The sequence below is a fragment of the Vipera berus genome (assembly GCF_964194415.1).
Source record: "Vipera berus genome assembly, chromosome: 5".
NCBI lineage: Eukaryota > Metazoa > Chordata > Lepidosauria > Squamata > Viperidae > Vipera > Vipera berus.
In genome coordinates this window covers 82,847,893-82,860,905 of record NC_138207.1, presented here as the reverse complement: position 1 = coordinate 82,860,905, position 13,013 = coordinate 82,847,893, and the positions used below count along the sequence as shown (strand labels likewise).

The following is a 13,013-nucleotide window of genomic DNA, read 5'->3' as shown; positions in this document are numbered from 1 at the left end:
AGGATATTTCAGAAAATGCAAACTTCTCCACATAGCAAATGCAGGCAGCCCTCAACTTATCATCACAACTGAGCCCAACATTTCTGTTGTTAAGCAAGGTAGTTGCTTTTTTGAGTTGTGCCCCATTTTATGTCCTTTTTGGCCAAGTTGTTAAGGGAATCGCTGCAGTTGTTAAGTCGATCATGTGACCCTTTAAGCAAATCTGGCTTCCCCCACTGACTTTGCTTGCCAGAAGCTAGAGGGGACGTTTGCAAAGGGTGATCACATGACATCCGGACAGCGCAACTGTCACAAATACATGCCAGTTGCCAAGCGCCTGAATTTTGATCATGTGACCGTGGGGCTGCGGCAATGGTCCTCAGTCTAAAAATCGATTATAAGTTACTTTTTTCAAAGTTGTTGTAACGTTGAGTGGTCATTAAATGAATGGTTGTAAATCAAGGACTACCTGTAACTACATACTCTTTATACCCAAAAATTTCGTATTCTGACACACAGCACCCAAACCGCAACACACCGCACAGCTGACCACTACGCAAAAACTAACCCTACCATTCACAAAAGGGGTATCAGAAATGACATCCAGAGTTCTCCAACCCTTAGGAATAGCAATAGCCCACAAACCCACAGCCACACTCCGCCTGGAATTATCCAGAACCAAAAACAAGATACAGAAGGATGAAAGAAACAAATGTCAATTTACAAAATCAACTGTAACGATTGCAACCAATTCTAAGTGGGACAAACATCATGTCAGTTAAAAGCCAGGATCCACGAACACTGGCTGGCAGTCAAATGCCATAATCTCTACCCTTAATCTCTACCCTTAAATCCTTAATCTCTACTCTTCATTTCAGTCACTTGTCTGAGATGGTATAGGTTTTCCTGCTTGAGTAAGGGGCTGGACTAGAAGACTTCCAAGGTTCTGTTCTGTTCTGTTCTGTCCTGTCCTGTCCTATCCTATCCTATCCTATCCTATCCAACAGCAAACACCACCAGTTCGATTGGAGCAACACCAAAATCATCGGCCACGCTACCACCCAGCACGGTCGTGAGTTCATCAAAGCCTGGCACTCCACAAGCAATTCCATCAACAGACACATCGACCTACAGCCCCCTCCTCCCCACACCAGCACCTCAACTCCCAATGATCCTGACCTGATGTAACCTCCCCCTCACAAGACCCATCGCAAGCTTCTCACTGATGACTCACACCTGACCCATCACAAGACCCTCACTTGACACACCCACACCTGAAGCCCTGATAAACAGAAGAACAGTGACATCCCCTAAACTCTGCTGAAAATGTTACCTAGCCTGGTAGTGAGATGTTCGGAAACCAACCCACAAATTTGGAGGATGAACCTTCACCCTCATTTACAACAGTTGCAACATTCTGGGGTTATGTATTGCCATTTGCGACCTTCCCAGTCAGATTCTGACAAGCAGCCAATGGGGGGAACCTGATTCACTTAACAACCACGTGATTCATGTTAACTGCAGTGATTTGCTTAACTACTGTGGCAAAGAAGCTTGCAAAATTGGGCATGACTCATTTAAGAACCACCTTGCTTAGCAATGGAAATTTTGGCCTTGACTGTAATTGTAAGCGGAGGACTACCTGTATGCATGCAAGTGTTAAAATGGTTTGGATTCCACTGGATACATTCCATATTCCAAGTATATGCATCCTTTTCAAGTAAGGAACTCAGTGACTATCATGTTTCCCTGAAAGTAAGGCCTACACCAACAATAAGACCTAGCTTGATTTTTGGGGGTGGGCCTAATATAAGCCCTATCCCAAAAATAAGCCCTAGTTTTGGGGCGAGACACAAACCTAAAAATCAAGCTAGGGTGGGGGTGGGGGGATGGAGCTGCCCCACCCACCCCGCACCCACTTATCTTGCAGCCAGGCCTCTCCTTGCCGGCCCACTTCTTCTGAGGCCTCTTCTGCAGGCAGGCCTGCATTTCTTAGTCACAGGGCTTTTCGGAAGGCCTGTGCAGCCAAGAACCGAGTTATGGATTCAATCCATAGCTCGGCTCTGCAAGACCTTAGCAGCCGAGCATCAAGCTATGGATTGAATCCATAGCCTGGTAATCGGCTGCTTAGACCTTCTGGAAAGGCCTGACTGCAAAATGCAGGCCTGAATACAGCTGCAGAACTTCAGCCCCAGAAGAAGTGGACCGGCTGGGTGGGACTGTCGATGCCGGAGGTGAGGTAAGGCCTACCCCAAAAATAAGACCTGGTGCCTCTTTCGGAGGCAAAATAAAATAAAATAAGACCTGGTCTTATTTTCGGGGGAGCACGGTATATGATCTGGTGTCGGTCTGGCCATATCATCATCTCCACATGTGTTCATGAAAGTTTTGACCAGAAAGCACTCTTCAAATTACTGGGAAGACGTGAACTTTCATGAACACATCTGGAGGTGATGATATGGCCAGACCAAAGACATCAGATCATATAGTCACTGAGTTCCTTACTTGAAAAGGACACATATAATTGGAATATGGAATGTAAAGAAGTGCAAAGCAAGAAAAATATGAAATTGTCAGGCCACAAATGAAGCATACTAAATGGAATTCCCTAGAGGTAAATATATGAGAATGGACCAACTTAACTGGGATTATTACAGGGGTCCATATGAAGGAATGGTAGGGCAATTATATTCAGAAAGGAAACTATATGCTTGATTCTAACGTAATAAATGGTAGGTTCATATCCATTAAAGTAATAAATAGGTTCAAATAAATTAAAATAATAGATATCCAATAAAAGGTTATGGATATTCTATGGACGAGAGCCATGCAAAGCTACAGAGTCATCCTCCACAAGCTGCTTCTGAAAGTGCAGGAGAATGCCTGTCTATTACAGAAGCTGTAGGTCTGGAAGAGATGCACTTATTGCTGCTGTTATCAAACCCAGTCACTTTGCCGCTGTCTTTCTCTTCTCTTCTCTTGCAGAAAAGCTTTATGGACTTTTCAAGGGAGCTGGGTCTTTATATAATATATTCAAAATATCCAATTCCTCTCTACTTACTTGGGCCTCAAATGAGAACTCTGGATTGATTTGCCCCATGATCCATTTTTAAAATTAGAATTAGAATAACAGAGTTGGAAGGGACCTTGTGGGTCATCTAGCCCAACCCCCCGCCCAAGCAGGAGACCCTACACCATTTCTGACAGATGGCAGTCCAGACTCTTCTTGAAAGCTTCCAGTGATGAAGCTCCCACAACATCTTGAAGGCAAACTGTTCCACTGGTTGATTGTTCTCACTGTCAGAAAATTTCTCTTTATTTCTAGGTTGAATCTCTCTTTGATCAGCTTCTATCCGTTATTCCTTGTCTGGCCTTCAGGTGCTTTGGAAAATAGGTCGATCCCCTCCTCTCTGTGACAGCCCCTCAAATATTGGAAGACTGCTATCATGTCCCCCTTAGTCCTTCTCTTCACTAGACTAGCCATGCCCAGTTCCTGTAACTGTTCTTCATATATTTTAGCCTCCAGCCCCCTAATCATCTCTGTTGCTCTTCTCTGCACTTTTTTCTAGAGTCTCAACATCTTTTTTATAGTGTGGAGACCAAAACTGGTTGCAGTATTCTAGGAGTGGTCTTATTAAGGCTTTATAGAGTGGTATTAGCATCTCACATGATCTTGATTGAATCCCTCTGTTAAATGCAACTTAGGATTTACTTGTTTTCTTGGCTTTGCGTGGCGTTCTCAATTTTCTCCAACACCAATGTTTCAGTCTCTTTTCACATTTACCCTAACACTTTCTTTGATTTCATTTCAGAGTTTCTCTGATTTCCTATCAAGAGATTCCAGACTTGCTTCAAAGCGATTCCTGATATACTCATGGAAAATGGTAGATATGTACTCAAGATCACATTATAGAAACTGGTTGGCATTCTTTCACACTTTAACTTGACTTCCAACTTGAACATGAACAGTCTGTGAACTGATCCATAGTTAGTTTCTGGCTACATCTTTGCTGTTCCACCTCTTTCTACCAATAATAGAGTTAATTTGATTTCTGTCTTCTGCTTCATTTTGGTTTGCAAGGTCATATAATCCAATTAAGTTCTCCTCACCTCTATATTTCCAATTTTTCCAGCTAAAGCAGCATGTTTTGCTTGCATATTCTGTTGATTTTAGGTTAAACATGACCATAATATTAATCAAGGTCCTTTTCTTCTGCAGAAGAACCAACTGGAGCCAAAACGTGGATACTAAACACAAACAGAGGTTGTTTGCAAAGTTGAATTGGTATTATTCATTCATTTATTGGTCAGGCTACTTTGGTATATCTCACCTGAGATACTTTGCTTATCTTTCTTGTGCATGAAAACAATGCTATTTTTTTTCCATATCCTGAGTTTGGGTACTCGGTCTCTAAAAGGTTCACCATCACTGATCTAGATCATGGCTAATTCTCTCTGTGTAATGGCTCCATAAGAATACATTTCAGAGATGGGAAAAGTAATCTTGCATGTCAAAGATCCTATATAGATCTTTCTGTATTTCCAACATATACAGCTAAGCATAGGCAGAGGTCTCCAAACTTGGCAACTTTTAAGACTCGTGGACTTCAACGCCCATAATTGCCCAGCCAGCTTAAAGTTGCCAAGTTTGGACAGCCCTGATCTAGGGTAAATAGAACTGTGAAACAACTTCAGGACAAGATCTTGGAGAGTTGCTAGTAGAAGTAGCCAATGAAACTTGGTTTAATACAAGATTTCTTATATCTTTTGTCAGTGATTTCCAGCGACTGTTCTGCACACACTGAGATTTTGCTGAATAACCTGCCCAGCTGAAACCGTTCTTCAACTGCAGTGAAGGAGGCTATATTTTAATTCAACAGAATCAGATCACAGAAGGTCTGGGATGCAATGAAACAGCACAGGACCTTGTCTGCTTCATTAAAAATACAAAGCATGCTATTTATGCAGGTGGAGACCTGGCAAGACCTTGCTTCTCTTCAGTGCAAGCATCCTAAAATTTGACTCCTATGCTGATTATTCTTTTTTTTACTGGCATTATTAGTTTACATAGCCCTTAAGAGTCCACTGAAATCCAAATTCCCCTCTAAAATGGCTTTGGATATAATGCAGCCCTCCTTGAACCATGAAATAATTCATGCCTTTTCTGTTTCATAGCTGCCTAGATCTCAACCAGAACAGATTTCCTTGCCTCTCAGGGAAATGGGCAAATTCCTTATCTGTGTAGAGGGGAGAATATATTTAATAAATCTGGTTGAGATAAGATAAACAGGAAGTAGAGGATTTTTGGTTTTCTATCACATGCTCAGCTGTCCATTTTGCATGATTTCTTTTCTCAGAAACCAGGGTCTAATAACCGTGCACTAAGAAATACTAAACCTTGTTTATGGAACAGATGCTGGTAATTAAAATGCAAGAATTTTTTTAAATGAACAATCCAGCTTGTTTGATGTGAGCCTTTAAGTAAAACAGGGCATTCTTGGGATCGATACTTAATGCAGTAGAAATAGAAATGATTTGCAAGACATAATGGAAACTACATTTGTTTTTTAAAGAAAACCCTCTTTATATAAACATGACCTGCAGATAATTCCTTAAGTCTACTGTATGCATATACCTGGATATCTGCTTTTATGGAATTCCAGAAAGCTACGAAGAAACCCTGAGGTGAATGGGATGGGGTGGGGTGGGGTGGGGTGAGAAAAAATTTAATATGGGAAGTGCAAAACAGTTCCATGTCATTCTAGCAGCATGTGTGTGTTGTGATACAGTGTCAGCCTGTGCTCCCAGCAGCTGAGTCCGATGAATCTGAGGAGGAGGAGGAGGAGGGGTTTGGAAAGCCTTTGGTGTTGGAGGGAGGTTCTGATGCAGTGCAGGACTCTCAGCCTGGTCCCTCCAGTCATGTTCCTCATGAGGCCCAGCTGTGTGAGCACGAGGTGTCGGACTTAGATGAGTCACAGCTGAATCTGTTCAGAGACGCTAGAAGCAGAAGGCAATCCAGCAGAGCAGAGCAGAGAAAATCAATGAGGCAACTCAGTGAGAGGAGGAGGAGGCAGTGAGAAGCCACACCTTGGGACTGATAATAAAAGGGGAATGTGTGGGCGAGGCTGGTTGCTGAAGGCAACCGTTTGAAGATATTCTGAGAGAGTCCTGGTCTGTTCTTGTTACTTCTGTTTAACTCTTGTTTGATATTTTGATTCATTTATTCTATTGCTTTTTTGTTTGAACTGTAAATAAGTTTGGGTTGGGTTTTTCCAGCCTATTGAGTGTAAAAAGGAAAAAGGGGTTGTCCCTGATACACAAACAGGGCCGGCTGGAACAGAACAGTGTGAATAAGACCAAGGAGGGTGATGTCCAGTGATTGAATGGATGGCTATGTGCTTGGGGCAGCTGAAAGCACCCAACAGGAGTTGGACTGCTGACCGTGTTGCCATCAACAGTCACCTCTGAGCTATCAAAATCATGTGAAATTGCAAAGTTTGTATGGAGATTATGGAAATATGCCAATACGAGTTAGATGGCCTTCAACTCTGGACTAGGAATGAGATGGAGGCAGCACATCAGCCCAAGTACTTAAAGAACTGTTAGCAAAGCATCTCTGGCTTGTTGTTCTTGTTAGTTGCAAAGTTGTGTTCGACCCATCGCGACCCCATGGACAACGTTCCTCCAGGCCTTCCTGTCCTATACCATCTTATGGAGCCCATTTGAGCTCACGCCTACTGCTTCAGTGACTCCATCCAGCTGCCTCATTCTCTGTCGTCCCCTTCTTCTCTTGCCCTCAATCTTTCCCAGCATTAGGCTCTTCTCCAGTGAGTCCTTCCTTCTCATTAGGTGGCCAAAGTATTTGAGTTTTTAGCTTCAGGATCTGGCCTTCTAAAGAGCAGTAAGGGTTGATCTCCTCTAGGACTGAACGGTTTGATCGCCTTGCAGTCCAAGGGACTCACAGGAGTCTTCTCCAGCACCACAGCTCAAAGGCCTCAATTCTTTGGCGCTCAGCCTTTCTTATGGTCCAACTTTCACAGCCATACATTGCAACTGGGAAAACCATGGCCTTGACTATACACACTTTTGTTGGCAGGATGGCGTCTCTGCTTTTTAGTATACTGTCTAGATTTGCCATGACTTTCCTCCCCAGGAGTAAGCATCTTTTAATTTCTTGGTTGCAGTCCCCATCTACGGAAATCTTGGAGCCTAGGAAAATAAAATCTGTCACTACCTCCATTTCTTCCCCTGTAAGGCCCTTCTCTGGCTTACAGCCATAATTAATTAATCACATTTTTATCCTGCCTATCTCACCTAAGAGAGCCAGTTTGGTCTAATGGTTAAGACACCAGGTAGAAAGCAAAAGACCATAAATTCAATTCCTGCCTCAGCCATGAAAGCCATCTAGGCGATCTTGGGTCAGTAATTCTCTCTCAGCCCAACTCACCTCACAAGGTTGCTGTTGAGGAGAAAGTAGGAGGAAGAAGGTGTGTGGAATATTTTTGCTGCCTTGTGTTATTTATAAAAATAATAAATGTGGGAGACAAACAAATAAATAACAAGGTTGTGTGGGTAGGCCTTTAGAAAAAATCTAAGTGTATCACTTTCTAACTCATAACATTTTTAATTACAATTGGAAGTGTGAAACTGAACTTCAGCCTAATCACACATATTTAAAATTGTGTTTCTAAACTAACTTGGACCCAGGTTCCTTCTTAGAATACTCAAAATTCCTTGTTCAAAAGAATAACTCCACTAGTCCTTTCTTGATATACCAACAACATGGAACATTCACATCGAACTGGGAAAGGAAAAAAAAGTAATAGTTGCAACAGCATGAATTATGCAAATGATATTTATATTATTTAAAATCTGCCTGCTTTATAATTCAGTGAAATATCTTTCCACTGTCTGAAAATCTGCAGCAACTTTGGGAAAATTTTCTATGCTACGGCATAGAAAAAACTCAGGATAAGATGTTGCCTGGCGCTGAGAACACAAAATTAGGACAGACAACAGCAAGTGGGGTGGAGTAGTTAAAGGACTGGGGAGACCTAGATTCAAATCCACCTTCATCTATGGAAGCTCATAGTGCTTCTGTGCCAATCAACAACCTTTTGGGGAGGGTTCATGTTGCAGGTGAAAAAAGGACAGAATATTATGTATATTGCCTTGAGCTAGTGTACAAAAGAGATACAAATCTAATAAAGAAAGAGAGAGAGAAAATATTTAATACCAAGTGCTCTGCTAAAATCCCTTTCAAGTGCAGTCCACCTTAATTTATCTTAAAGATCACCGGGGGAGAAAGAATTTAGGGGACATCCACAAAGTAACCAAAAATGGCAATGCAGTTAGGATGATCCTCTTTGCCAGGTGGTGCAGAGAGGCTGAATACTGAGGTAGAACTAAGCCAGGGACAAGTATTAAAACCCTAAAAATTAAATTAAGATGATTCTTTCTAAAGCATCTTCCTTAATTGGATTATGGCCAAAATAGGTGCAAAATACCCATTGCTCTGGAGTAAATATTCACCAAGGTCAATTAATACAGTAGAGTCATTTTCTAGTTTTAAAACTTATTCTGGCCTTATTTTAAACTTAAACTGGCCAAACCGAAACAATTAACAGCACAATAATAAGACACCATACATATACATGTATGTATGTATGTACGTAGTATAGGTTGACTATGAATGCTCAGATATGGTGCTTGCTTCTGTACGCAAAGAGCTTTAACGTCTACTTATATTATTTACTAAAAAATAATTACCTAGAATTAAATGGTCAGATTTAGATGGATATCTGCTTATAGATTGTAAATATTCTACTGCTGAACTCTTTCATAATCAACTGAAGAATGATTTCATGAAGGGTTTTCAAATATTCTAAATATCACAAAACCTGTACTTTCTAATGTATCTGATACAAGTGACTTTAGCTATTTTATTTTCTCTTTACAAAAATATCAGGTGGCAAAATGTTGATTACCTTTATCAAGAGATGCTCCAGCCATGTGGTAGAAACTTAAAGCTGTATCAACATCATTTATGTTTTTCAGGAATGTAAAGAAGTTCTCTACTTCCTCAAATGTTAGTCCCTGCAGTGAAGATGAAAAAACAACACATTTAAAGGGGAAAAAATGAGTAGAAAACAAGCATGCTGTCAATGTGTAAATTCACATGGACTATTTTATACTTGCAAGCCATTTGTGACTTAGCCATCTTCTGGTATATGAATCCCACCTTTTCTCTGGGCTAGTCACCATCATTACCATAATAATCATAATCAGCTTCACTTTAGCTCAAATGTCAGCTACTTTTTCCAATCCATCAGATCAATACAAATGCCCTCGTTTTTTAGCCATAGAGGAAATGAAGAGTTTATTCCTCTAGAAAACTGAAATATTTTGCTGTCAACTTATTGTATGCCAAAGCATTTACAGATTGAACTAGGAACTAGCATGTCTCTTACCTGCTGTTCCTAATTTCTAAACTACAATTGGATGCTTATATACTTATTTTTTTAATATTTCATATTTCTTAACTACCCATCTAGGTTAGATATCTTTTCTACTTATTTTCTACTAGGAATAGAAGAGCAATTTATTCTATCGTATTCTGTTTTGTAAATGTTTTTACATCAACTAATGGCACTTGCATATTTAAGCTTTCATGAACCAGACGTTATTTACTACAGTAGAATCCCTACTGAAACATCATTTGCCAGAAGTGCTTATTCTAGGAAGAAAATTTACAAAAATGTGCATTTTTAATGGATGCCTGCCACCTGCCTTAGGAAAAGAATGGTGGCCAAAATTGGTGCTTTTAAAATGGCAGTATCTGAAAATGAAAATGACAAATTGAAAATAGGCAAAAAATAATGAAAAGCCAAACTGAAGTAACATTTTAATGACTGATTTGATTGTGCTGATAGAATAGAAAAAAACATTTTCCCAGTTTGTAATCAATTTGCCTTATATAACTATATTGCAGTATGTTGCTTGCAAGATTAAATTATGCTAAAGTGGAATAGGCAGATTTGCTACACACATTCTGAAACAGTTGAGTGGTAAGAAATATTTTTTTTCCCAAGAAGAAAAAAAATCCAGGCAAAAGCAGGAATAATTAAGTCTGAATATGAGCAAGCAGGTTCTACAATAGATGACTTATCTAATTTAATTAGTTTCAGTATAGCTCTCAAGAAGGAAGTTGTAAAAGGTTTGCTCTAAAATTTGCTTCTCTCGAACCCTTTCTATTAAATCTATTTAAATAAACCCTGTGTTTATCTATCAATTGCGAACCAAGCAAGCTTCCAGTATGGAACTATGACTTGCATTCATTGTCTCAGATATTATGCAATTCATAAGTCTCCTTGTCCACATGCAAATATTCAATTAACTTTCCCTCACTTGGTGAAAATGAGCAGTTGTGTGATGTTATGAAGATTAATAACCTGTAAGGATGTCAGCTGTGGAATGCCAATTAGAAAAAGAGGCCACACTGTTTTGCTTTTTCATATGGGAATTCTGTTTCTCCTAGTCAGTGTTCCAAATGACAAGCATAGCAACTGTCTGATTAAGATATGCAAAATTCTAAATACGGTAATTTATTTGTCCATCCTAGTGAAGATCTAGGATGGAAATGAGTCAAGATATATTTGAATCAGTGTCCTGGAGACCTTGACTCACAGAGAGAAATGAAAAATATGTGTGAAGTCTGGGCTTTTAGAGGAGGCAGGATAAAACCTGTGCTTGAAGAGATAGAAACTGTGCTTAGTTTTTTTAAAGAACAGATAGTGAATTGTAGAGAAGTGATTTTAACAGGGGACTATAAGATGACAGCAAAAACACTGAATTTTCTTTCCAACCTTGATTTAAAGAAAATCACATTTTCTTCACAGCAATTAATTTTAGGGGGAAAAGTGCCTAGTAATTTGTATGAAAATTGGAATTCCTCAATGACCAGGTGGAGCCTGAGGGCAGGGTCAAATGCATCATTAGTTTAGAGGTGCTACATTCCCACAAGAGACCTAAACGTGATTCCCCTTGAATTCTGCTAACTCTTATCTAGCGCAATTTGTCTTGACTGTCAGTAGATCAGATTCTTGTGTATAGGTAGCACTTAATAAACTTGAAGTGCTTTGAACTAAACTCCTGTTCCTAGGTACTTGAGCCTGACAATTAATTTGAAAAACCAAAGCAACACTACATGTAATTAAGGTAGAATTAAGTTTGGCCCTATATTATCTAAACAGTGTTTCTTAACTTTGGAAACTTTAAGATGTGGAGAATTCTGGGAGTTGAAATCCACACATCTTAAAGCTCCAAAAGTTGACACACTAATCTAAACAATTGGGAGACAGTTTAGTAGGGTTGGTTCATGTTCTTTGCAAGCTACTAAATAGTCAAACTTTGGATTCTAACACTGATATCCCAAAATATAGATTAGCTGGGGGGAAAAGAGGCAAAACAAAGCAAAAAAAAAAAAAATAGCACTTTGTAATCAAAATTGGGATAAGACATTAAAGTATCATTTAAGGAGAAATATGGTTATACAAAGAGAGGGGAGATTTTTGATAAGAACAAGCAGAGAAAATAGAACAATTTCAGTTTTAGGTATCTGGATTAACTGGTGTAAAGGAATTTAGGAATGATCCTGGATTGAAACCACTGCTAAGAGGAATGAAAAGAACATGCCATTAAAGAGAAACTTGGAGAAGCGATGTCACAGTCCAATATTTGAAGGAAGTGTGAGAAAGAACTTCAAGATAACCCCACCTTGATTTTGTTTGGTATAAGATGAAACACAGGGAAACTCAGATTGGCTTGCAAGACTGTTGTCAGTCCTTCAAGGTAGGCTGATTCAAGAGAAAGATACCTTAGGAATTTCAGGAATGTTACTTTATTGTTGCATCATCAATAACTATCCAATGACTTAGTGCAGGCATGTCAAACTGCTGGCCCACGGGCCGAATAAGTCATGCCGTAACCGCACCCATCCCATTGCCGGCAATGGGGAAAAGGTTCCGATACATCGCGTGACGTCACGTGACATTGTGAGTTTGACATGCCTGACTTAGTGTATTTCTTCCTTCACCTTTAATGGTTCTTTTGTACCTTCCTCAAGACTATCTCCTTTACAACTCCTTTACAACCATAACAGAAATTTAACAGCAATGATGACTTCCAGGTACTAGCTGATAATGAATGAGTTCACACTATCTTCACAGCTAAAGCACACAGAGCATGTCAATGCTAAAAATGACTTACATAAGTTGCTCAAGAGAAGATCATCTTTCTTACAAGCTATTAATAAAGCACAGTTAACAGGAAACTACTAGAAATCTGAGAATCGCTTTTAATGGCATTATGAAGTTAAATGGACTTTCTGAAGAACTGATTTTTCTGAACATTTGAGTTGTCCAGCCATGATTTAAAAGAAGCCATTTTTGTCCTGAATATTTCATTGCAAAACTATTCAGGCTAAGAGAGATTGGAAGGAAGAATATATTGCAGTCATTCTAAGTGTCTATTAGCTTGATCCGATAATCCTGAAACCACCTGATAGCAGTCCAGCAAATGCAGTTTGTGCTGGCAGTCATTTTGATAACTGGAGCTATAGGCCAAGTTATCATTTTTTTTTTAAAAAAACACCTGTGGTTAAACTTTTGCCTTTTCCTGTTATACGTGTAATTTTGGCATGCTTACTTGTCAAATATATATCTTTATCTTTTCTTGCAAATATATACTTTCAAGCACACTGTGATTAGATAACATGGAGGTTAACCTACAGAGTTAATGCGTCTCTGGCTGTAGGAAGGAATTACTTTGGGTGGTTTTCAAGCAGATTCTTCAGTGATTTTTCAATGAGATTTTCAAAGAAAGATGGTGGTCACAACATGCTGCTTAACAATCTGTTCTTACAGGGGAAATTTATACAAAGTCAGAATGTTTTCAATAGTGAGAAGGTCAATTAAAAACTGAGTGGGTGTCCTACAATATATCAGAAATTCAGACTCAGCAATATGCAGAGATTT

At 39.5% G+C, this 13,013-nt stretch overlaps 1 protein-coding gene across 3 annotated transcripts in view; it reads right to left on the bottom strand.

The window, feature by feature from the left end:
• MICU1 (mitochondrial calcium uptake 1) overlaps positions 1-13,013 on the bottom strand; it is a 163,109-nt gene that overhangs the window by 18,869 nt on the left and 131,227 nt on the right. For 2 of the 3 annotated variants that reach the window (XM_081328895.1, XM_081328896.1), the window contains exon 10: positions 8,967-9,075. In XM_081328895.1, coding sequence (XP_081185021.1) covers positions 8,967-9,075 — 109 coding nt within the window. Of the gene's footprint in view, positions 1-7,063; positions 7,189-8,966; positions 9,076-13,013 lie in introns of all 3 variants that reach the window. The other variant, XR_014026589.1, reaches the window with a different exon arrangement.